The sequence below is a fragment of the Heterodontus francisci genome, chromosome 24 (genome assembly GCF_036365525.1).
Source record: "Heterodontus francisci isolate sHetFra1 chromosome 24, sHetFra1.hap1, whole genome shotgun sequence".
NCBI classification, from domain to species: domain Eukaryota; kingdom Metazoa; phylum Chordata; class Chondrichthyes; order Heterodontiformes; family Heterodontidae; genus Heterodontus; species Heterodontus francisci.
This window is the reverse complement of record NC_090394.1, coordinates 55,359,018-55,386,148: the sequence shown is the minus strand read 5'-3', so window position 1 is coordinate 55,386,148 and position 27,131 is coordinate 55,359,018. Positions and strand designations below refer to the sequence as shown.

The following is a 27,131-nucleotide window of genomic DNA, read 5'->3' as shown; positions in this document are numbered from 1 at the left end:
AGATTGTTCATTTAAATATTTTAATGAGGCTACATGCCTCAGATGTTTTTCTCTTCCAGCTTGGTCTGATTTCTCAGGCCACAGGAACCTGGCAGCTTAAGGGAGGAGAGGACTGCTGCATGGAAGAGATAAGTGCTTTTCCAGCACTGTGCGCGCCAGGAGGATCAGGAGCGTTTCCCCCTCCAGGCCCCCAAGCAAACTTAACCTCCTGAGCAATTGGCCCCTTGCACCTTTCCAATCCCCTCGCTACGTTTTCCATGGCCTGCGATCTTCTTTTGGCAGCCCCATGTCCTCTATGGGCTCCTTCCATGATCTTCTCCCCCCCCCCCACCACCCGAAATCAATGGCACCCCAACCCCTGATCTCTCCCTCCCTCCTTTCTTTGCAGTTCCATACCTGTGGCTTGCCAAAGGTTCACCCACCTGACAGCCAGTCTCTCCGTCTGCAGCTGTTAAATTCAGCAGGCCCCCCCGAGAGAAACCCATTCTTCTGGGTTCCCCGAACTGCAAATTTGCACGTGGCCACCTCTTCCTTGGTGCCTTTCCATCATCAGGGCCAGACAGTGGGGTTAAATGACAGGTACTTTGATTCACAGGATTTGACAACTGTTTTTTCTCAGGAATCTGTACAGGGACCTCAACATTTCACCATATTTATTAATGACTCGGATGAAGGAAGAGAGAGTTATATATCCAAGCTTGGAGACGACATCAAGTTAGGAGGGACAGCAAGCAGCGCAGATACGACCAGAAAATTGCAAAGGGACATATGCAAATTAAGTGAAAGGTCAAAACTTTGGCAAGTGAAACTCAATATGGACAAGTATGAGGTTACCCACTTTAGATCCAAGAAAGATAAACTGGAGTATTTTCTAAATGGTGAAAAACTTGGGACTGGAGAGCAGCAAAGAGATTTGGGAAACCAAGTACACAAATTAAAAAATATTTGACAGGCACAAAAAAGCTAATGGAATGTTGGCCTTCATCTCAAAGGGGCTGGAATACAAATGGGGAGGAAATTATACTTCAGTTATATGGAGCCTTAAATCAGATCCTATCTGGAGTATTGGGCATCACACCTCAGGAAGGATATATTGGTCTTAGAGGGAATGTAGCACAGATTCACCAGAATGATAATGGGGCAGGATGTGTTAAATTAGGAGGAGGACAGGTTGCATAAACCTGGCTTGCATTCCCTTGACTATAGGAGATTGAGGAGTGATCTGATTGAGGTGTTTAAAATGTTTAAAGGATTTGATAGGGCAGATACAGTGAAAATATTTCCTCTGGTGTTGGAATCAGTGCAAAGAGGTTAAAGGAAGGAGCTGCAATGTGGAAACAATAGTGGGTAATCAGCAATATTGACTTGCATTAACATTTTTCATTTTCTTCCCTCATACCAAGTGGGAGAATTTGATTCTTCAGAACAGCTGGACTGCAGTTTATGAGCAGACACCCTTATAATAAATCATCCTTATTTATGATCTCCTGCCCTCCAAAAACCAAAACTCTGCTGCCCATATGCTAAGTCGCTCATCCATTACCCGGACTGACATTGTTGCCCAGTCGACAATGCCTTGATTTTAAATTCTCAACCTTTCTTTCAAATCTTTCCATGGCTTCATCTCTCCTCATCTCTATAACCTCCTCCAGCCCTCGGAGATCTCTACGCTTCTCCAATTAGTGCGCATCCGCGATTTTAAACACGGACGTTAGCGGCCATGCCCTCAGCTGTCAGAGCCCGAGGTTCTGGAATTCTCTCCCCAAATCCCTCCATCTGTCTCTTTTAATACGATCCTTAAAACCTACCTCTCTAACCAAGGTTTTGGTCATCTTTCCCATTATCTCCTTATGTGGCTTGCTGTCAAATTTTGTTTGATAATGCTCCTGAAGTGTCTTGGACGCTTCACTGTATTACAGCCTCTATATTAATAGAAGTTGCTGTTATTTTAGATTTTCTGCCATTCTCTATCCTGTGTCTTTTTGCACCCAACTGTACTGTTTGCTAATCTTACAAACTCTTTATGCTGTGTAGTCCCCAATCCCTATTACTTATGAAAACACCACAAATTGCAGCAGCTTTAAATGGAGATTAAAATCCCAGCCAAGATAACAGGGTTTTATAGCCTTTCATGAACAACATTCTTTGAGTTTTATAATTGTTGTAATGTTTAAATAACGCTGAACAGTTATGACAAATTTCCATACTTTAAATGGTTTGGTTTGCTGCAGGATAACTTTAAAAGGTCAACAGCTGACTGTAGTTGTATCGCTGGGCAAAAAGTTATGGCTAGGCGAAGGGAGTGGGAAACGTTTTGATTCAGGTTTCTGAGGAACTGGGAATTTATTTAATTTGTGTTTCTGCTTGGCAGACAGAAGTTAAAACCCCTGCAGGCCAGTTCTCACTAGAGGTTTAGCACCAACTCTATTTTGATTAGTCAGTTTATTGTGAGAAGTACTTGAGAGAATTCACTGGACCCTGACCACTTTTAGATGAATAGACCGTTTCCTTGCCATAAGTACCTAAATAAAAACTTGCTGTGATTTGTTTGTTAGACGTTATGGAAATTTTGGATTCAGATTTAGGCTATGGCTGATTTATTATGGAGTTGGCTGGAAAACACGACTGGTGGTGGGTGGGGTGGGGGTGGGGGGGGGGGGGGGAGAAAGAGGGGTGGAGAAAGCTTTCACAAAAAGGTTTTTGCCTTTCTTTCCAGTTTGTGTGCGGATCTGGAAAACCCCACAGAAATCTATCACTATATCAAGCTGGGTCAAGAGATCCAGAGACTGTGTGGGCAGGATGATTCAGCAAGACAGGTCAGTTCTGGTCAGCTCTTTCCTCTCATGGAACACGCTGTCTCAATGTGATGGCTTACCAGCGACGCCACTGAGAGCAGATGGAATGAATTCAACCCGAATTCTAGATACTAATAAGCAAATAAAACCAAACAGGCGGTCCTAGAATACAGAACTTGCAATTTTTTGTTTGCTGATAAAAATTAATGTTTAGAACTGGGTTGAGATAACCCTGATACAACAATCCTATCTTGTTACCGGCATAAAGATATTCAGTATATCAGATCGTTGCTGCTAACCTGGTCACCAGTTTGTATCAAAGATGATGGCAGATTGATATCCATCATGCTTTTTTTTGAAAAAAAAAACTAAACACTATTTAGGGCAGTTTCAAGAGAATGCTACTCATTTAAATTTTATTTATTTAAATTTATTTATTTAGAGATACAGCACTGAAACAGGCCCTTCGGCCCACCGAGTCTGTGCCGACCAAGAACCACCCATTTATACTAACCCTGCAGTAATCCCATATTCCCTACCACCTACCTACACTACAGGCAATTTACTTATGCAAGTTTTTGGTGGTGGGAGGAAACTGGAGCACCCGGCGAAAACCCATGCGGTCACAGGGAGAACTTGCAAACTCCGCACAGGCAGTACCCAGAATTGAACCCAGGTCGCTGGAGCTGTGAGGCTGCGGTGCTAACCACTGCGCCGCCCCAAAAACATTTTATCCAAAGCAGCCTTGACTATAAAGTTCATCAGAGCTCAATAAAATTATTTTTCTTTTTTAAAGAATATATGAAGTTTTCTGATCAATCATATGAAACGGAGATTTTGGGGGTGGAGTTGGTCTTTGTCAGTAGTGTGAAATGGGCTCATGGCGAATCGGTGGCCCGTTTTTCTCCATGCACAATTTTCTTTCTCTTTAAAATTAATAGGTGCAGGGTAACACCAACCACCCGTTTGCTAGGATGTTTTGTGCTACTGGTTGAGACCAATTTCATCCCAATATCCTTGTATAGATATTCTTTACAGAATGAAATGGAACATTAATAATTGAATTGTTGCACAAACATTTTAGATTTATAAAAGTTCTTCATTCTTTTGTATATTTGACTTTAACCTCAAATAATAAAAAGTCAGAGGAATCTTCATAAAACTATGGACAGAATTTAACAGAGCCGGAGGCCACACCTACCGGCCGAAAAGTCAGCGGCAAGCCCGCCTCCACCATGCCTGGGGAGCCACGCCGGAATTTTGCGCTTCCCAGGCCCTTAATTGACCTTGGGCCGGACTTCCACCTCCTTAAGGCAGGAAGTTCCGCCTAATGGAACTGTCAGCCAATCAACAGGCCAGCAGCTCTTGGACCCAGCAGCACCACTGCTCAGACTACACTCAGTTGCAGCAGGAAGAGGAAAGACAGCCCCAAAAAGATGGTAAGTTTTTGAGAACCCGGTGAGGCAGTTGGAGGTGGTGGGTGATGGGAGTAGAAATGTTGTGCAATGGTGGGGGGGTTGGGCGGTGGGTTGGGGCTTCAGAGCACCCCTCTGTGGGGCACAGGGTGCCCGATCAGGAGGGCCCCCCCCTCCCCAGTCAAGAAGGCTGCCAGGTTTTACCCGGCAGTGTTCGCACAGGGAAAGTGCGGCAGAGGGAGGAGGCCCTTAAGTGGCAGTTCATTGGCCACAAGGGCCTTTATTGGTCTGGGGCGGGCGAGCCTATTCTCGCCATCGCCCTGCGTAAAATTGCAGAGGAAGGAAGGCGTTGGGAACACAACACCCCCCACACGGCCCTACCACCAGCCCACTCATTGGTGGGCCATAAAAAAAGATTGCTCCCATTTCTCCTTGCACAGTTCTAACTAACCAGGTGACAGCATTTGGCAACATTTTAGCACCTTAACCAATACCATTCTCAAGCTGGCTATTAAGAAGCATGTGACAGGGACCTGCCAGAGATCTGACTTCACTATTGATTTCCCCTCCCCAGGTGGGAAGGTACTGAATCGAGGCCAGACTGAGTTTGGGAAGTCTTCCGAAAATCTAGCACAATTTAGATTAGATTAGAGATACAGCACTGAAACAGGCCCTTCGGCCCACCGAGTCTGTGCCGAACATCAACCACCCATTTATACTAATCCTACACTAATCCCATATTCCTACCAAACATCCCCACCTGTCCCTATATTTCCCTACCACCTACCTATACTAGTGACAATTTATAATGGCCAATTTACCTATCAACCTGCAAGTCTTTTGGCTTGTGGGAGGAAACCGGAGCACCCGGAGAAAACCCACGCAGACACAGGGAGAACTTGCAAACTCCACACAGGCAGTACCCGGAATCGAACCCGGGTCCCTGGAGCTGTGAGGCTGCGGTGCTAACCACTGCGCCACCCAATGATCTGGTAGAGTTCATTAATATTCCAATACAAATACAAATGATTTAAAACAACTTATATTTATGTAGCACCTTTAACATAATAAAAAAGTCCCAAGGTGCTTCACAGAAGCATTAAGAAAAATATGACACCAAGTCACATAGGAGATATTAGGTCACACGACCAGAAGCTTAGTCAAAGAAGTAGGTTTTAAGATGTGCCTTAAAAAGGAGGAAGGCAAGGTAGAGAGGTGGAGGGGTTTAGGGAGGGTATTCCAGAGCTTGGAGCCTAGGCAACTGAAGGTGTGACCACCATGGATGGAGTGTTTAGAAAATCGGGAATGCTCAAGGCCAGAATTAGAGGATTGCAGATATCTTAGAAGATTGTGGGGTTGGAAGAGATTACAGAGGTAGGGAGGGAGGGTGAGGCCATGGGGGGAGTGGATTTGAAAATGATGAGAATTTTAAAACTCAAGACATTGCCTGACCAGGAGCCAAATGTAGATCAGTGAGTACAGGGGTGACTACTGGACTGACCATTGCCTAATCTGAGCTACTATCTCCATAAGCCCAGTCCAAAAGCAGCAATGGCAGCAGAAACACTGCTGCAGGAAAATCATTGTCAATGGTATCAAGGACTCTGCAAAGACAGACCTACTCAGGCAGTGTCTTACAAGCAACTTGGCAACGCTCAACAAGCAGGAACCACAAAATGTTCACAATGCCTGGTTTGCCCTCAAAGCTACCATAATCAGCACTTGAAGATACTCTTGATTTCTCGACCAGGAAATCCAAGAGCTACTAAATTGCAAACACAAGGTGTTCCTGAACTGGATGCATCACCAAAATAAGAGGGGGAAAAAAAAAAAAAGCAGGTGTACAGATAATTGAAGGCCGAGGTTCAACCAAAAACCCGGTGACCTAAAGAGCAGCTGGTGGGCTGAAAGTGCAGGAAGTACAGCAAATCATTGACAGCCATGACATGCGTGGATTCTTCAGCACAGTCAAGATCTTTTATAGCCCAAGAACTTACCCCACTGAGAGCAAAGAATGCAGTGGCGCTGATCAAGGACAGAGAGGCAGTCGGCGCTCATTGGAAGGAGCACTTTGAAGATCTCCTCAATCACGACTCTGTCCTTGATGAGAGTGCCCTCGACCACATTCCACTGCACGCTACCCGCCACAACCTCAGCACAATCCCAGCCATGAGAGGAGATTGAAAATGCCATCTGACAGCTAAAAAAGTAATAAGACTGCTGGCATAGACAGGATTCCCACTGAAATTCTAAAATACATCGGAGAGGCACTCTTGACACAAATACATGGACTCATCTCCCTCATCTGGAAGGAGAGCATGCCAGGGGATCTCTGATATGCCATAATTGTGACCATCTTCACAAAAGGAGACAAGACCAAGTGCAGTAAGTACAGAGGGGTATCCCTGCTGTCTGCCACAGGGAAGGTCATCACAACAGTCCTTCTCAACCGCCTCCTCCCTGTGGCTGAAGAGCTCCTACTGGAATCACAATGCGGATTCCGTCCATCAAGAGGCACAGTGGACATGATCTTCACAGCCAGCCAACTCCACAAAAAATGGAGGGAGCAGCAGCAACCTTTATACATGGCCTTCTCTGACCTCACAAAAGGCCGTCAACTCTATCAACTGCGAGGGATTATGAAACCTCCTCCTCAAATTTGGCTGCCCAGAGAAATTCGTTACCATCCTCTGCCTGCTGCTGTAATCCTTGCCAACAGATCTGCCACTGACCCAATCAAAGTGCAAACTGGGGTCAAGCAAGGCTGTGTCTTCACATCAAAGTTCTTTGCCATCTTCCTTGCAACACTCCACCTCATCTCCTTGAAGCTCCCTGCCGGAGTAGATCTACTCTATAGGACGAGCAGTAAACTATTTAACCTACGTCGCCTCCAGTCCAGAACCAAGGCCAGTCCAACCTCTGTCATCGAGCTGCAGAACACTGATGATGCTTGTGTATGCGCACACTCAGAGGCCAAGCTTCCAACTCTCGTCGATGCATTCATGGAAGCGTATGAAAGAATAGGCCTTAAGCTAAACATCCGGAAGACAAAGCTCCTCTACCAGCCTGCTCCCGCAATGCAACACTGTCCCCCGACTATTCACAGCAAGCTACTGGACAATGTGGATCACTTTCCATACCTTGCGAGCCTCCTCTCAGCAAGGGCAGACATCGACAATGAAACTCAGCATCGCGTCCATTGTGCCAGCACGGCCTTTAGTCATCTGAGGAAAAGAATGTTTGATGACAAAGACCTTAAATCTGGCACCAAGCTCATGGTCTACAGTGGTACCTGCCCTCCTGTATGCATCGGAGACATGGACACTGTACAGCAGACATCTCAAAGCCCTGGAGATATATCACCAGTGGTGCCTCCACAAGATCCAGAAAATTCAGTGGCAGGGCAGGCGCTCCAATATCAGTGTCCTCTCTCAGGCCAACATCCCCAGTATCCAGACACTGGTCATGGCTAAGCAGTTATGCTGGGTGGACCACATTGTCTGCATGCCTGACAAGACATCAAAACAAGCTTTCTACTCCAAGCTCCTTCACAGCAAGAGGCTACCAGGAGAGCAGAGGAAACGCTACAAGGATGTTCTTAAAGCCTCCCTGATAAAAATGTGACATCTCCACCAATTCATGGGAATCTCTTGCCCAAGACCACCCAAAAATGGAGAAGCATCTGCAACAGTGCCAACCAGTTCAAACAACACAGACATGTCCAGGCAGCGATCAAGTGCAAACAGCGGAAGGGGCACTCGGAATTTCGAGCATTTCATTCACTCGCTTCACCAAACACCACCTGTGGAATTGGACTATTCAGTCACCTAAGGACCCACAACCCTGGAGTGGAAGAAATTCATCCTCGTTCCAGAGGGACTGCCTACGGAGAAGGAGGACAGGTGGCTGGGACTTGTTGCAAGTTAAGACACGGCAACAGAATTTTGAATGACCTCAAGCTTACGGAGGATAGAATGTAGGAAAATAGATCGGAGTGCAATGAAATAGTCATATCTAGAGGTAACAGAGGCATGTGTGGGGGTTAGAGCAGCAGCTGAGCGGAGTTGGAACAAATGTCAGACGATGTTATAGAGGTGGAAATAGGCGGTCTTTGTGATGGGGCAAATGTGACACCAAGGTTGTGAACAGACTGGTTTCGTTTCAGGTCATTGCCAAGGAGAGGAATGAGTCAGTAGCTAGGGAACAAAGTTTGGAGGAGTGGGGACAGAAAACAATGGCTTCAGTCTTCCCAATATTTAATTGGAGGAAATTTCTGCTTATCCACTACTGGATGTTGGATAAACAGGCTGATAATTTAGCAACAGTGGAGTCGTCGAGAGAAGGTAGAGCTGGGTGTCAGTGTACATGTGAAAACTAATGCTGTACCTTTGGATGATGTCACCACAGAGCAGCATGTAGATGAGAAATAGGAGGGGGCCAAGGATAGTTTCTTACGGGAACACCAGAGGTAAATGATGAGGGAGCAGGAAGAGAAACCATCACAAGCGTTACTCAGATGCTATATTCCAAGCTGAATTATAGTTTAGAATGCAGATTGCACACTTCAGCTTGATCGAAGAATTCGGGTTTTTAAATGCCCAATAGTACCCATTACTTCAGCCAATGGAACTGCAAAAGGTCCATGGTTGTATCTCCTAATTTGGAACTAAACTGCATTGCTTCTGGCCTCTTGTGCAGTAACAACCAGTCAACACATTGGTCAGAAGCCATATCCTGATTTTATTTGTATTTATGAAAACGTTAATGACTTCCTATGTAAATAGGCAGTGCTAAATTAATTCCCGCAACTATCAGCAATTTGCAGCATTTCCTATCTGAACTTTGCTGGTAGACACGCAACTGACAATAAATATGTTCATTTTGTTGATTAGTGCCGCTATTTTCAGATACTGTACAGTAAACCACAGTTCTACATAGTTTTCATTTGTAATATATAGACACCACCCACCTTGGGAAAATAGCCTCCATCGGTAGTCTCCATCAGTAACCTTGTGCCTTGGGAACTTTTCCTATGTATTCTCCTGGGATCTACAAATAAATGCTTAAGCATTCCTCCAGTTTCCTGTTTATCTCCTAAATGTTTTGCCTTGGCAATTTACTGTAACTTGGAATCAATGACTACCTTAAATGGAAATAATCACAAGGGATTCCCATTCTGCAACAGCTGAGTTATTCCTCTATGTTTTGTCGTAATATCGGAAAATTTAGGGCGGCACAGTGGCGCAGTGGTTAGCACCGCAGCCTCACAGCTCCAGGGACCCGGGTTCGATTCCGGCTACTGCCTGTGTGGAGTTTGCAAGTTCTCCCTGTGTCTGCGTGGGTTTCCTCCGGGTGCTCCGGTTTCCTCCCACAAGCCAAAAAGACTTGCAGGTTGATAGGTAAATTGGCTGTTATAAATTGTCACTAGTGTAGGTGGTAGGGAACTATAGGGACAGGTGGGGATGTTTGGTAGGAATATGGGATTAGTGTAGGATTAGTATAAATGGGTGGCTGATGTTCGGCACAGACTCGGTGGGCCGAAGGGCCTGTTTCAGTGCTGTATCTCTAATCTAAAAAAAAAAAGTCTCCCTTCTGAAGTAAGATTGATTAAAGCTGTGAAAAGGGGTAACTTGGTGGCACAGCAGATTATAGTGCACCAGTGCAACAAAGGATGGATGGATGTGGTACGACACCTGCGGTTTTCATCACAGCAAGTTTCCCAGTCTAGTGGAAGTGAGGATTTACCTATAGGAGGAAGAGTAGACAAATGGGTGTGCCGCCACCAAACCCAGAACTCTAACATTACACCCAATGGCTAATTAGAGGATTAGGGCCTATAAACTGACCATTCATGCCACTGAGCTGGGGAATAGTGCAATGTGTGTGGGAGAAATCGAAAGAGCAAGAGGAGAATAACAGATAATCATAAAACTTACACAGTTAGATATAATTGTGGATAACTTTGGAACAGTGACTCACAGCATAATACTTAATACTAATAGAGTACAGACAAAGAGCATTATAACATTGGTTGGCATGAACAGTACAAAACATCACTGAGTAAACGGGAAAGAAAGTCAATGACACCCACTATTTGGCAAATTTGTAAGGTACCCTGCACACATGTAATGATACTGTAGTGCAAGTTATGTATCAAACTGGACATATTGTTGGGACATTTCTGTGTTTATAAAAATAAAACTCTTTTACCACTTTAAGTGTAAATTGCCATAATGTGACAACAGCACACATTCTATTTCTTGGAAAATACCTCTTCGTGTGACTTCAAGCGAACTTGCTTGACTAAACCGGATAGTTAAGCAATTTACATCCATTATCGAATTCCAAGTAGGAAAGCTCAAAAAAGGGGAGATCAGAAGACTGGATAATATTACTCAATGAGGGACTGAAAGTCTGTTTGGGTTTTAGCAAATACTTGGGATTTTTATAACTGCAAATGGCTCAAACCTTTGCTCTTACGGTTTATGACATCAGTGGAAACTTTCAACAGCAACTCATTTCTAGTCACCTTTTATTCCATATTTCATGTGAAAAATCCAATTTACAAATACTAGCATCAGAAGTGAAGATAAGCTCCTCAGCAAAATTATTTAACTATGATGGATATTTATAGTTAAAAATACAAACCACATTGTTTATTTTTCCACACAAAGCTCAGAGATGTTCCATTGGGAGGGTTGTGCTTGCATTAGTTATGCATTGCTCTATTGATCAGAGTGCTCCATGTGGTCATGTGCATTTTCACATGTATGACTTGTATTTTCAATGATCATCTACACACAAATGCTTTAAAGATACAAATGGACCCAATTTTAACTCCAAGTGAATGCGTTGTGAGCGAGTTGAAATCCCACCTAATGTGGACAATTCTAAAAGGATTTGGATTGCAAGAGGTCTGGACTTCTATAGATCACCAAAGGCAGTTAGAACAATGATTCTGCTTAAGCACTATATACAAAGTATCCTAGCTTGGAACTACATTGCCATTCCTCCAATGTCACTGGGTCAAAATCCTGGAATTCCCTTCCTAACAGCACTGTGGGTGTACCTACCCCATATGGACGGCAGCAGTTCAATAAGGTGGCTCACCACCTCAAGGGCAGTTAGGGATGGGCAACAAATGCTGGCTTTGCCAGCAACATCCACATCCCATGAATGAAAAAAAGCCCCCCGAATTGCAAAGAAAAAAAGTTAGTGAATCAGGTTATAATATTCAGTTTTCAAAGGATCATTTTTTTTTTTAAAACCTTTGCTTCTAATGTACATAAATTACAAAAAAGGTCAACAATATGGGCATATCAACTCATCCTCAAATTTTCCATCTTTAATCACAGGTGGAACCTTATCTTAGTCCCTTATCTTACAAACTTCCAGCAGATATTGGGAGCTCAACAAGTTGGGAATCTCATGCCAGAACCTACATTCTGTGCAACAACACAGTGCCAGGCTGCACGCGGAGTCCAATCCCATAGTCCATGTTTCCTGCTTACCTAGTATTTTTTGTGGTGGAAAAAAAGAGAGGGTGTCCATGTGCTCTGCTGATTTTTTTTTTTGAAGTGGGTGGGAGTTCATATTCCCCATATGGGGAAGGGGAGTTTTGCTCCATCTTCCCTGCTGGTCCAGGGGTGGGAGGAGAGAAGGATGTATCTATCATTGGTCCTAGGAGTCAATGGGCTATATCAGTTTTTTTTTTACACTTTAGTTTCAAATTTAGCAAATTCCCCATAGCAATATATCTTGAGCTGATGAAAAAAAAACACTGGTTATTCAAGAATATTCAGATATTTTAACTGGGGTAAGTGATAAATGAAATATTTCACAGAATTAGAAAAAAATTCCATCCCATTTATACAATAATTTGAGCATACGAATGATCAAGATTTATCTTAATTAATTTTTCCATTGCTGCTCAGTGTTGGGGTATTTAATTTTACAAACAGACTGTTTAAGAGCAGGAAGTAATTGCACTCTGCCAATAACCAGCTATCTTTGAGTTATTAATTGATTTGCCTCCTAATTTTTTTTAAACCATCCTTGGCTGTTCAACTTAGTCCGTAATTCTGCTTTCTGACTGACCAGATGTGTCGCCTGCATCACTAACATAATCTCATAGTTCAATCACAGGGAAGCAACCAGTTGGCAGCTTTACCATATAAGGAAAAAACAGGATAAAAAGCCAAACAGACTGCGACCTCCCTTCACTGCAGCTTTCTTCCCTCCAAGTTACGTTCTCTAAACTGTACTGGGTCATTCCAAGAACCTCTTAAAAAATTTAGAAAGATTTAGAACTTATTTAAAAATTGTACTGCAACACTGCTCCAAATTGTTGGATTAATATTTATTATAAAAAAATTTGGAAACCAAGCACGTTTGAGAATGGTGTGAAAAATTGAACTTTTTCATCCTAGTTATGGTTTTACTTTCTATTCAAATTTGTGCAAAAATTGGTCCACAGGAATCGTGAGGCAAATTGCAAACCCAGAGCTAAACATTGAAATCTGCTTATTTTGAAGATGTATGACACATGTAGCAATAGGCTACATTTTTTCATCAAAATATTGTTTCACTCCAAAAGATATGATTTGGCAGGTCAACCTGCCCATTTCTCACTGTCTTCCACCTGCACTTGGAGGATGTAGTTTTACCTTTTTTCATGAGCAAAGAATTTGTCAAATAATCAACTAAATACAGCAGTTCATTATTCAAACATGCTTTTTTTTTTTTCATTCTTTCATAGGATGGGGGTGTTACTGGCAAGGCCAGCATGTTGCCCATCCCTAATTGCTCTTGACAACTGAGTAGCTTGTTAGACTATTTCAGAGGGCATTTAAGAGTCAACCGCATTGCTGTGGGTCTGGAGTCACATGTAGGCCAGATCAGGCGAGGATGGCAGATCTCCTTCCCTCATGGACATCAGTGAACCAAATGGGTTTTTACAACAATTATATTTTCATGGTACCATTACTGAGACTAGCTTTCAATTCCACAATAATTGAATTTGTTAAATTTAAATTCCACCAGCTGCCATGGTGGGATTTGAACCCATGTCCCAGGGCATTAACCTAGGCCTCTGGATTACTAGTTCAGTGACATCAGCATGACGCCACTGTCATGTCATGGAATGGAGTAGGTTTGCTTCTGCATTTCTTCGGATAGAAAGATCTTCATCCTAGCCACAGTGGGCAATGAAAAGTAGATTAGTCGGTTCCAAAAAAATAAAAGGGGGGTGGGGGCAGGTAAAAGAAAAAGTCTTTTTTTTTGTGTACAGAACCTCAGAGTGGTTTTGATAAAGATCTGAAAACAGGTTGACCTCTAGGAAATGGTGTTGGATGTGGGACAAAGTGGCATAGATTGCTTGGAAGAACCTATTTTTAAAAAAGCTATCCTCCAAAAAAAAATGTCTGACCTCATTTAAAAATGGATTCAATTTACAAATATATGTAATGATAAAATTAAGTTAATTTGCTGCCCAACTATTACTGATGCTGGTCTCAAAGGTCATTACTCAAGGTTCAAACAACTTTGTCAGAAGTCAGACAACCAGTGGTATATTACTCAATTGTATTAGCCTCCATCAGGGGATTTTTTTTTTTTTTAAATATAAAAAAAAGGAAAGCTGGGCATACTTACTTCTTCTCTAACTTTTCCTCTATTCCCTTTTGTGGTGCAGCAAGTCTATTTGGTTTCAAAAGATCCTACAAAGCAATTATGCAAAGATGAATGGCTAATGGCAGAGCCATTCTGCAAGCCAATCATTTCCACTACAATTCACAGCAAGTCATAAATGATTGCAAATTTCACTTAACAACTAAGGATTAAACCAGGAAATTATGCTCTGCTTTCTCTAAAACCCCTGCAGATTGATATTTCCCTTGCTGGACTATGGTTACCTCACTAGTACCAATAATCTGAAGCCTACAACACTGATATTTCTGTTTATAAACTCGGGACCAGATTTTAAACTTTAGTTGGGTTTTGCAGGGTGGATGAAGGGGTGATTGGTTCTCAAACTGGCGTCTACTGACCCCTAGGGTTCCATAGCGACTTTCCAGGGGTTCCAGGAAATATTGTGAATGGGATCTGTTGCTGTGGTGGCGCAGCTCAGTCAGATGCTGTTGGCCGTTCCAGTTACTGGCAGTGTCCCAGTAGCAGAAATGTCACACACCAAGCAATGTGCTAGCATTATTCCATTGCAGACAGGGCAGTAAGTGGCAGAGGGGGTGGAAAAAGCCTTGAAATGCTCAACAGCTGCGCAGTGAATAAGCAGGCAGTGGAGGGTTACATCTGAAACATAGTCAGTTTTCCCAATTAGGAAACACTGAGCCTAATCACCCTCCAGGAAGATTGGGGAAATGTCATGCACTGAAGTATTCAACTTGCATGTTGCTGAACTTATAAGGTTACCTTTCAACTGAAAGAAGAGATAAAAAGCTTCCATATCACCAACTACATCAATGTTCACTGTATCAGACAGACCTGGCAAAATCTCATGCAAATTCCTTTCATCGTTCACTGAAAATTTAGATACAGAAATATAATTCTATAAATCTTGTACATTTATAATTTAGATTTGATTAGGGTAGGGGTGGGGAATCCACGATTACTATATCATTTGAAATAGGTTCCTTCAAAAAAGTTCAAGAACTACTGAGGTAAAGGGTAGGATTTTCCCTGCAGGTTGCAGCCTGACGTCAGTAGTGGGGAAAATTCTGGAATTCATAGAGCACTTGGAGAACAGTAGTAGAATTGGGCAGAGTCAGCATGAATTTACGAAAGGAAAATCATGCTCGACAAATCTACTAGAATGCTTCGAGGAAGTAACTAGTAGAGTTGATGAGGGGGAGCCAGTGGATGTGGTTTATTTGGACTTTCAGAAGGCTTTCGACAAAGTCCCACATAAGAGATTAGCGTGTAAAATTAAAGCGCATGGGATTGGGGGTAGTGTATTGTGATGGATAGAAAATTGGTTGGCAGTCAGGAAACAAAGAGTAGGGATAAATGGGTCTTTTTCTGAATGGTAGGCAGTGATTAGTGGGGTACTGCAGGGATCGGTGCTAGGATCCCAGCTATTCACAATATATATTAATGATTCAGATGAGGGAACTAAATGTAATATCTCCAAATTTACAGATGACAAAACTGGGTGGGAGGGTGAGTTGTGAGGAGGATGCAGAGAGGCTTCAGGGTGATTTGGACAAGTTGAGCGAGTGGGCTAATGCAGTATAATGTGGATAAATGTGAGGTTATCCACTTTGGTAGCAAAAACAGGAAGGCAGATTATCTGAATGTCTATAAACAGAGAGGGGAATATGCAGTGATACCTGGGTGTTTTCGTAAACTGAAGGTAAGCATACAGGTCCAACAGGCAGTAAAAAAGGCAAATGGTACGTTGGCCTTCATAGTGAGAGGATTAGAGTACAGGAGCAGGGATGTCTTGCTGCAATTCTACAGGGCCTTGGTGAGGCCACACCTGGAATATGGTGTGCAGTTTTTGGCCTCCTGATCTGAAGGATGTTCTTGCTATGGAGGGAGTCCAGCGAAGGCTTACCAGACTGATTCCTGGGATGGCGGGACTGACTTATGAGGAGAGATTGTGTCGGTTAGGATTATATTCGCTGGAGTTCAGAAGAGTGAGGGAGTTTCTCACAGAAACCTAAAAATTCTAACAGGACTTGACAGGGTAGATGCAGGAAGGATGTTCCTGATGGTGGGGGAAGTCCAGAACCAGGGGTCATAGTCTAAGGATACGGGGTAAACCTTTCAGGACTGAGATGAGGAGAAATTACTTCACCCAGAGAGTGGTGAGCCTGTGGAATTCGCTACCACAGAAAGCAGTTGAGGCCAAAACATTGTATGTTTTCAAGAAGGAGTTAGATTATAGCTCTTGGGTCTAAAGGGATCAAAAGGGTATAGGGCGAAAGTGGGAACAGGTTACGGAGCTGGATAATCAGCCATGATCAGAATGAATGGTGAAGCAGGCTCAAATGGCCGAATCGCCTACTCCTGCTCCTATTTTCTATGTTTCTAAACCCTGCAGTCAGGCTCAAATGTGGGTCAGAAGTCCGCACTGTGAGGAACAGTCACTCAATGTGAATCTCCCCAGAGCAGCCAATTAATAGCCAGAGGGCAGGTTCGCTGTCCAATTAATGGAAGGCCAAATCAGGCCTCCCAGATTGAAAGCAGTAGCAGGTTGCCATGGCAGGCAAGTGAGGGAGAGGGCACTTCAAAATGGACGCACCCTCTCTCCAACTTTTTCAAACTTTAAATTTAAAAAATAAATTTAGCTGCCAGGCCATCACTGTGGGTGTGGATCCCCTCTACTGGGCGGCCTGCCGCTGCTGCTGCACCCAGGCAGGCAGGGAGGGGCTCTAAGCCTGTCTGGAGTCCTGGCTCTCCCCAGAGTCTGCCGCCGGGAGGCTGCCTCCAGGCAGTTAAACTTGCAACTGGATGCCGACTGGAAAAATCCCAGCTGGCCTCCTTCAGTTGGCTACAAGTGGCCCTTAGTTTGATTGACTATTTGCCGCATGTGGCTAGGGAACCCTGCCACCCCACCCCCATTCTACATCTGGGAAAATGGACAGGGGCAGGGTGGAGCTGGGGAACAGGCATGCAGGCCAGCAGACCTATTCAAGCGCCCTGCCCGCTTCCATTCCCATCCCCGGCGAGGGGCACAAACCCCAGCCCAGAAGTTCACCCCCTGCAGCAGGGTTATTTGAACTCCTGGGTTTCACCAACATGTGACCAGTCTACTTCCCACCCAGGATAGCAAGTGGGTCCCAGCCTGTGAAAATCGTCTGGCTGTCAGCATGCAGGCAGGTGGGGGATGTTTCAGGAAGGTCGTGTAGGAGGGAGAGGCTGGGATGAGGGGAGAGGTCTGAACAGTCCTGGTGGGGCTCAAGACAACAGTCCTGCTCCTCCTGGCCCCACAAAAGGAAAGTTTTTTAAAATTCCATTAAAAGGTCTCCTCTGGTCCCAGATGCTCTTTTTGCTTGACTTCCACAACAGCTTCCCGACTCAGACTGGTACCAAAATAAATCAGAGCCAGATGGTGGTGCCCTATGACCCCGATCTACATATGTCAATGAGGACCCTGCCAGCTTTGGGCTGGTGGCTTAGTCGACCCCTCCAGAAGCCCAAGTCAAAAATCACAGATGGTAGGATCAGGCAATTCCAGGGCTGGAATGTAACCTGGGGCATTTTAATTGCCCAGCTGCCAGGTTTCTGCCAGGCTGGTAGCATGAAAATATTATATAAAACAAGGGTCAATTTAACCAAAAAAAAAAAAATGTAATTTTACAGCCAAAAGATTCATGCCTGCACGGGGTGGAGTGGTTCCTTTTGTAATGTTTCTGGCCTTGAGAGCTTTTCTGGATTCCACACTTTATGTAATGGGAGATCAACAAGAATAGTGGCTGTGAGAAGTCTTCATTCCTGGCAGTTCAGTAGACCAGAAACAAAGTTTTCTTTTAAATAGATGTTTGTTTTCAGAGAAAACTTAGACATTCCTGGCTATTGTCCTCTACTGCTGGAACCCCCCCACCTGTTTATTAATATTACACTTGCATAAACAGACCCAGTAACACTTTTCAAACAGAGCCAATCAACAGTAAAGTTGATCCCATCATGAGCTGGTGCGAATAGGAAAACTGCAGCAGCCTTGTTGAGAGCTTTGCAGGCAAGTGCCAGTACTTAGGCTGATAGATTGACTAATCAAGTGTTTGCACCACTTCCTTGGTTGAATTGGTGGCCTAATCTGGCAGGAAGGCCATTTCACTCTGGTCCTTTTTGGATTTCACACATAGCAAAGGTGGTTATATATAGCTAAAGTCAGCAACTTTGATCAGCATTTGTGTCATTTAAAAAAAAAGCAAGTCATGCTGGATTCACAATGGTGCGTATTTGACAGGGGTGTTTTTACACTCATTATCGATTGCCCATTGCTCAAAAAACTTCATTAAAAAAAATTCTACATAAATTGACAGATGTTGGTTGGAATCCTTCCTAATTAATATAAGGAACTGATTAAAGAGAATTAATAGGGATGCTGCATCAATGCAGCTACATTTTTAACCATTGGTGCTAGCAGCACAGCTCAGATTTGGCAGCTATTGACATCAGGACTCAGATTGTATTCTAAACTTGGCAACACATTTCTGACAATTGCCTTTTTATGGGCTTCATTAAACACTCAAAGCATTGGACAAACTGCTTGTACAGTAAACAGAATACAAGTCACTCATTGCATTCTTCATAGGCTGTGCTACATAGCTTCTCCCAGAATTGCACTTTGACCAACCTCCAAAAAACAATTGCCATTGCTAATGTTACAAAGTCTGGTTGAATGCATTCCTGAAGGGTTTCATCATATGACCTCCCGCTTTACTCCCACACTTCTACCATTGGTCATCCACTCTTACAGTGCACCTCCTTCCCATGCGGACTGGAAAGCAAAAAAGCTCTTCAGTGCCCAATTGAATGATTCTTGACTGTCAAACAGCCTTTCTCCCCACTTTTTTTTTTTATATAACCAGTAATTGGTTATAGTATTTACAACACAAACAGGCCACTTTCCTACCCCCTCCCACATGTGCATGCTGCTGTTTATGCACCAAATGAGCCTCCTCCCACCCTTTCCAAGGAAAATAAAACAATTATTTTTAATTCTATGATTTTTCTCCAGGGTTGCTCGTGGCAGAGACCTGGAGATTAATCTTCAATTTCTACAGTAAATCCTGGAAGGTTGGTAACCCTACTTAATGTACTACCATATACTTCAAGCTGATTTGGAGCACAATCCACAGTATTCAGGGACAAAATGTCCAAACCATAGTATACTGACTATGTTGGAGACCCATTCACACATTTCCTTTTATTATTTTATTGAAACTTTATTTGTGCTTTTTAAAAGGATTCAAAATATTTTGCTTCAGGCATGTTCTCAGACTTTAGTGTATCAGGATATAGCAACATAAGAATTGGTTATCGACTGTTTTTAGGCATGTAACTAATGGTGTGCAGAGAATTTATGCCCCAACTGAGAGGCTCTAGGCTCACCTGAAATTGAGCTTTAGGCATCATTTCAATACCTTGGGTGAACTGCTGGCATCTGTCACACCTCAGGGATAGCTCACCCATTGCCACTATCAATTTCAGGTTGCTTGCCTTGCCAGCAGCAGCCCTCAGGTAAGTGCAGGAAGGGTGGGAGGAAAATAGAACACAAGCAAGGGGTGTACGTGGCACAGTATGGCCCTACCCAATAAATCGGGTCAGATATCTTTCAGGTATCCTTGGAATGCACAATGTCGGTCTCTGAAATTGGCCCTCATTGGTGTCGGTTTTAAAATGGGTGCCAAAAGGACCAATTTCTACCCCAGAATGTTAGAGCTGGGAAATGGAACACTTCCATTTCTGGATCCAATGTCAGCATCAAACATTCACAGTTCAGGTATGAATCAAATAAAGACTAAAAAGTTAACTGTACTCTGCCCCAATAGCATATCTTAAACTCATTCGTAGACCAGCATCCCTGAACTATTTTACATACCAGCCATCCTGTGTCCTCTACTGTTGCTAATTTATTTATTGTGATAGTACCAAATTAAGGCACTGTTGTGCTGCAAGTCTATGCCTACTTATAACTGGGTTGATTCTAGCTACACCTTTTTCACATATGGCTCTTACTGCCATTAGAGAAAGGGAAGGAAGTCTTCCATCCCAACAATGAGTTGCATGTAATCCCAGGTCCCAGAAGTGAAGGAACAATCGATTAACCTACTGTGCAGGGTTCATTTCTAGTCCTCAGTCTATTTCTGTTTCCCCTTTCATTCATTTTCTCAGTTTAGGTTATCCTTTACTTCAAATTTCTGATTTCAATTTTTTCTTAGTTTGTTTCTTCTTATCCCAATTTACTTTTCCACTTTGGGTTTTTCGTTTGTCAGATTCATTTGCTCTCTTCTCATCTCCCTCTTCTGTACTTGGGGTTTAATATATTTTTTCCATTTCTTGCTGTTCTTTTTCTCCATTTTGTCCAGCCATATTGGTGATTCCACTTCACATCATGCATTGCTCAATAATCAAGATTACCTCCTTCCGGTTTTCCAAGAGATGCCTGGGAATCGCCCAGAGCGATGCCCTTCAATTTTTTTTTTTTATCTTGGGAAAAAGTGACCAACCTTCACCTTGTATCACAGCCGAGATTGGGAATTCACTGTATGAACAGCCTCAGCCCTGTCACACTTTGGCCAAAAGCATATCCTAGCAAAGTTGTGACAGAACACAAATGGTAAAGAAATGCACTGCCATCTGTTTTTATATTATCAATCTGATGTCTATTATTTGTGCTTGGTTAGATTGGGACTTCCCAAATTTATTTTACTTGGGAACCCGTAAGAGAGCACTGAAAACCCTTCCATACATGGGCTGGATCTGAGCTCAGATTTCAATGATGAAAGAGCAGTATCCGAGGATCATGCAACTTTACACTTTTCCTTCTATTATGAGAAATATTAAATTAAGCATGCCATATGAGTAAAGCAATGTCACTCTTACTGCACCAGCAACAATGCTTTGAGACAAGTTATATCATAGAAACTACTGTAGCTATCATTTCCATGTTTGTGTACAAACTCTATGGGAGACATAATATATATTGGATGTACTTTTTTAAAAAAAAAGTAATACCTGATTTAACATAGAATGACTCCATCTATTAAGGCTGCTATACCAACAGGCATAAAGTAACTGAGTTTTCCAAACATAACTACACAAGCATGTTGCTTAACTGAAACTTTAGAGTTTAGTAAATATAGTTTACAATGTCTGTTTAAAATTATATGGTCTGACTCTTGAAAGATACCAGCTATCTATTTATTCGGATGAAAGGTCATCGACCTGAAAATTAATTCTGTTCCTCTTTCTACAGATGCTGCCTGATCTGCTGAGTATTTCCAGTATTTTCTGTTTTTATTTCAGAGTTCCATCATCCATGTATTTTTCTTTTGTATTTATTCATTGGGCAATTTGTGGCTTAACCCACTGACAAGAAATGGTTCATGTTTATTGCTCTAGATTGTTGGTCATTTTTCAGTGATATTCATGATATTAATCTAAGTATTCATGAAATTCATTGTGTACTAAGCTCTAAAGAAGACATACGCAATATATATCAGACAGTTATTAATCTTCCTTGAGAGAGACTCATTTTGCACTAAATACATGGGAAATTGGATGAAGGAAAAATGGGTGAAGGAATACAAGAACAGGGTGGATAAATGTGAGTAGGACTACTTGGTAGAGGGTAAATGTCGAAATGGACTGCCTGGGACAAATAGTTGGTTTCCCTGTAGTTAGTTCTGTAATGACAGCTGGCGCAGATATTAATATACAAACCACCTCCTCAAACATCCTATCCCACACCCTGCGTCTTTGCCTCCAACACTAACTCCAGGGAAATCACAGACATCTCCATCTCAAAGATTGAGATCTGGCACCGATCTGCCTGATCAAACACCTCATCTGTCCTGATCACACTAACCCTCAAGTCAACCCTGTCACTCTACAGCTTCAGCCAAATCTACAACCTCTCCAAGCTCATGTCTGCCACGAGATCAACCTCCTGCTTCTTGATTGCATTGAACTAACTCTTGACTATTCAATGACATTTCCCGCTTGCAATATTGACCAACATTGTTGAAAGCTTCCTTTGTTTAGTGTGATGGAAACCCCACCTGCCAAGAATGAGGTATATTAGTTTTGTCAGAGCATAAATTTTAAACTCTTACTGGACTAAAAACATGGCTGCACCTGCATTCTAAAAAGGAGAGTGGCTGGAAACATTTGCATTCTAAGAGACATTTGACTGGAGAAATCAATGGAACTGCTCCCCAATTCAATTAACCAAATGGATTTTGATCAGAGGACATAGAGGGCGTGAAGATCAGCATTCCAGCCCTCTAATGAAGAGGTCTACCAAGATTGAAAAAAATCCACAAAACTTGCTGGGCACGTTGTCTCAACAAAAACAGCTGGTCGTATAACTGGCCTGCTGGCCCAGGTTTGGTTTAAATTGTGTTCACAGAACAGTTTGGGTCAGACTGCAATTGAAGACAAAGAGAAGGAAAGTCTCTCCCTTGCTCACAAAAAGGGAGAGACTGCAACTGGATTTCCAGGGGACAGGAACCCATTGAAACAAGTTTGAAAGAATGCACTGGGCCCCAACGAGACAGCAAGATTTAACTGCAACTCAAAGACTTTACATCATATTCAAAAGACAGTAAATGAATTCTAGCTATTGCTTCAAACCTTTCCCCTTGATTCGGTCTCCTTTTCTGTCTCCATCTGCATATGTGTTTATCGCATTGTGCATTTTTAGTAGTTTTAATCAAATTAGAGTTTCAAGGTTTATAAACATAGACCTTTCTTGTTTAAGTCTAAGAAAATCTGTCTGGTTGATTTCATTGCCATTACAATTGGAGAACAGTGAATAAGGATTCAGAGGGGAAGCTAAAAACACAGTTTTAAAAATTAAACCCTGTTACAGTCAAACCAGGAAAAGGCTGAGAGGGAACCCGTAGACCCCTTTCTCACCTGGTCATAACATTAGGCACAATCCTTCTCGCTTTCAAAAACAGAAAAGGAGCTTTCTCCTCAAAATGCCTTTCCTTCACTTCATACATCATCTCCAAATACCACTGCCCCCCACCCCCATCCCCCTTTCCTCTCCAAGGTCCATCAGAGTGATATCACATCCCAGTTCTGTGTTCATTCTTTCTGGGGAAACTGCTTTGTCCTATTTCTATCCTGCTTGCAGCCTAAGATCTCACTGGTTTAAGTCACCAGCAACAAAGTTATTAGTCACTGCACATTGTTCCTTCTTGCCCTTCTCTGACATTCAACACATTGAACCATGCAATCCTATGCAGTGTCTCTCCTTTGTGGTTTTCTTCCATGGGACTGCCCTTGCATGGTTCCACTCCTACCTCTCCCAATGCAATCAACACGTTTACAGAAATGGCTTCTCAGTCCATCCATGCAAGTGCACCTTTGTTTCAGTAGGGAATGACATTCTTTTTCAGCTACTTAGAGGCAATTTTCCACAGCCACGGGTCCTGTTCCATTTGTATATTGAAAACAATCAGTTCTACCTCTCGCCTCTTCCCCAGACCATACAACCATCTCGGTGTTGGCCGGCAGGCTATTTGTCTGGTATTAAGCCATGAAATGAGCTTGACTTACATCCAATTGAAATTGGAAAGAATGAATCCATTGTTTTTCCCACCCTTGTTACTGACTCCATAGTCCTGTGGCTGCTTGTTTGGGTGAAACCAAGATGTACATGATCTCGGCACTCGGTTGGGTCTAGAGCTGATCTTAACTCCATATCCTAAATATCACTAAGACTTCCACATCTGCAACATTTCTCACTCTGCCCCATCATATTGCAGCTGCTGCTGAAACCCTTATCCATGAGTCATCACCTCTAGGCTCAATTTCTCTAATGGTCATTTCCACCCCAATGACCTCTGCCTACCATAAACTTCAAATCATCAATAGCTCTGCTGCTTACAACTCCATTAAACCTGCTCATCCATCATTCCTATGCTCCCTGCTCTACAATGATTTCCCATCCTTTAACAAATCAAATGTAAAAATCATGGTCTTCACCTTCAAACTCCTCTGGCCTCCTGTGCAACCCTCATCCTTCTATATCATTATTGGTGGCACAGGCTTTAGCCATCAGAGATCTACTTTGTGGGGTTCCTTCCTTAAATTTCCCCATATCTTCATCTTTTTCAAAACTCATTTATTCAAACAAGCTTCTGTTTATCTCCCACAGTGTGTTGATTTATATTCTTTATACTCCTTCCTGAAGTACCTGGAGCATTTTTCTATGTTAATGACATAATATGCACACAAGTTGCTGTTGTCATGTCAAAGATAATAGATAACAGACAGATTTTACAGCTGTAATCTAATCCTAGAGTTCAGGTAATGCTAATAATGTTTGTGTGTTGCTCATGTGGTTTATGGCATCTTCTATATAGATTATAATCTGCAATTCTTCCAGGTTGTTATTTTCTACTTTTAAAATACATGAAACTGTAATGCACATCAGGCATGCACACTGTACAGCATTGTCCCAATAATACTGTGATACCTGGATATAAAAAAAAGAGAAATTTCAACAAAAAATTACAATAGCTACTAGGAAAGGTCAAAAGTAACAAAATCACTTTATTGTGGTTTATAAAGCAAAATCGGTATTGTCCGCTCCAGTCACAGTTTCTTTTTATAGTTTCTTGTTAATGGAGTTGATTAGAACAATTCTAAGAACCCTTAATACTAAAATCTAATTCTGCAGTAATTACAATTTTACTGCTTTGTATGAATCTGCTGAGTATTTGTGAAGAGCAGTAAGTGACTGCATCCGAACTGGTCAGTAGTTTTCATTTCAGGGTACATCATAAAACCTTCTGATATTATGCTGTAACCAGGTTCAATGGCAAAAACAGTGCAAGTTAGTGTTGCAATCTTACCTTGCAGCATGCTCCTGTATGCAGTGTCTGCAATGGCATAGATGTGTGGTGGCATCTCATGTCTCTTCTTTCCTTTGTACATTTCTACAATCTTCTCAGAGTAGATGGGCAACATTTTGTATGGGTTTACGACAACACAGAAAAGACCAGAGTATGTCTAAAAAGGAATAAACAATGTACATTTGTACTAACATTGAGATTTTAAAATCAGGGTATTAATGATTATACAACTCAATAAAACAGAGCTTTATTTTTCTACAAGACACTCGGTCATCTGATAAAAGCTATTCTTTAGTAAAAGCCCATGGTCTAGGTTTTTTTCAAAACTCAAATTGTTCATCACAATAGGTACACCCAAGTTCAGATGCCAAAATTGTGGCAGTTGACAGTGCAGACAAATTAAAAGGAAGTGCAAAATTAGTACAGAATTGTGAATACTCTATGTAATTCAAAAATAAATGACTGGAGTACATTTAGTATGTAAAATATTAAATTCCTAAATTTCCCAAGTCATCTGTTATTCTCTGTATAAATTCATGTTGAAACCCGGAATGTCCTTTTCTCATTTCAAGTTGGAAAAGTGATTTGGTGGATCTTTTTACTTTCTAATGTTCTCAAATGGAATACTTATAGAACTTGCAAAACTAACAAAATGGAGATAGTGATTACACACATGCCTTTGTTACTAACAAGTTTTAAACAGTGACAATTGTCACTGTTTAACTACTTCTGACACTAAACCTAGTCATCCTTAAGGAATGAGCCATGTCAAGACAACCCTTTTAAAAACCAAAGAGGTAAAGAGAATGAAGATTCACTTTTGATTTTCCTCACTATTTGTTTCTCATTTTAAAAAAATCTTTTCCATAACCACTGACTGAGGATGATATAAATTTAGTTGATACAAACCCGGTTAAGAGAAGTTACCAGCATTGAATTTTTAATTCTCCCTCCCTCCTCCTTTTGAGGGCTATAATGGATAAGTATAATGATCATCTTCCTGCCAATCTCGGAGTCACCACCATTTTGTGGAATCATGAAATGCATGGCCAAGGTGCCCAACATGATCAGGAGGGAGCCTCATTATCCCATGCAAATGAGGATCCTATGAGATCAATAGTTTTGAAGTACTAATGGGCACGCTGTGTGCTGCACTTACTCACTCATGTGTACTTGGCAAAAACAAGTCTAATTAGTGTTCTCTTTAAGGGGACTGTGACAGAAGGACAGAGTGTCTTCAAGATGTCTCGAATGATCCTGTGGGGCCAACAGGAGCATAATTCTTCTTACTGCACAATTGCTCCTCCCACCTTATGTCAGACACTTTGTGGTCTTCCCACAGGTTACCTTTCTCCCCCAACCCACCGCCCTCCCCTTAACCTATCTGCACTGGCTGGGCTCCATATTGAAGTTGCTGGATTTCTCTCTTGCCCCTCCCATCAACAAACATCTTGCCAAAATAATGCTAATGAAGCCCAAACATAAATACTGTTTGGGCTTCTGCCCACTTTCATGGTGTGCACAGTAGGCTTCTTCCTGCCTAATGGAAGCAGTCACTTGAGTATTGACCCCCATAATGCCCAGTGTAAGAAGTGACAGGACTCCTGAAGCCACTTGGGCTCATGGCTGTAAGTACTCATGTTAATTGCGTTCCCTCACACTGCTAGGCTTACTAATACCTCCAAGCAGTCTCTCAGCGATGTGAGCAGCATTCAATGTACTGGTGACATAGATCAGCATGTTGTAGTCCTTTGTCTGGACTGAATTAGCTCAATTCAGTTGAGTTGACCATGGAGGGGCTATAAATGGTCTTGGCATCTGAAGCCAAGGAGGCGAAAAAAATGTGGCCAGTGTTCTTCCTACTAGTTTACCATCCAGCAATCCCTGCTTGAAGTGGACATTTGTGGACAGCAAGTGAGTCAGGGTTGGACTTCTGTGGTAAACCCCACATATACCAGTTATATAAACAGCTGTGTAAAGTACAGAATATATTCTTCAGAAATTGCAGAGATATTGAATAAATAAGTCACAGTTAAACTAACAGAATATAAATCTCAATTGTGACCATATTTTCCCTATTGTGCATTAAGTTTGAATCTTAAATAATTCTCAGATTTCATTTAATACAGTTTATGTTTGAAACAGGAACTTCCTGCTACTATTGTATGATTATTTCTCAAGACTAAAGTACAATTAAAGCCAAAGCTTTAAGTAGTTTCTTGGCATCTGTAATCTCAGAAAACTTTAATTCACAGTACAAACAATCCCAGACAGCTTTAATAAACTGCACTCTTAAAAACCCTTCACCTACAGAATTTGAATTTAATATGTACATACACTGCATTTCATGGTGCTCCAACCCAGAC

General features: G+C 42.3%; 1 protein-coding gene and 1 long non-coding RNA gene across 2 annotated transcripts in view; one reads left to right on the top strand and one right to left on the bottom strand.

Moving 5' to 3' along the window:
- LOC137383411 (myosin-11-like) overlaps positions 1-27,131 on the bottom strand; it is a 163,779-nt gene that overhangs the window by 118,117 nt on the left and 18,531 nt on the right. Inside the window, 1 exon segment of the mRNA XM_068056218.1 lies at positions 24,766-24,922. Within this exon segment, the coding sequence (XP_067912319.1) occupies positions 24,766-24,922 (157 nt within the window).
- Positions 1-27,131, top strand: part of LOC137383412 (uncharacterized) — a 94,593-nt gene that overhangs the window by 57,179 nt on the left and 10,283 nt on the right. The window lies entirely within an intron of this gene.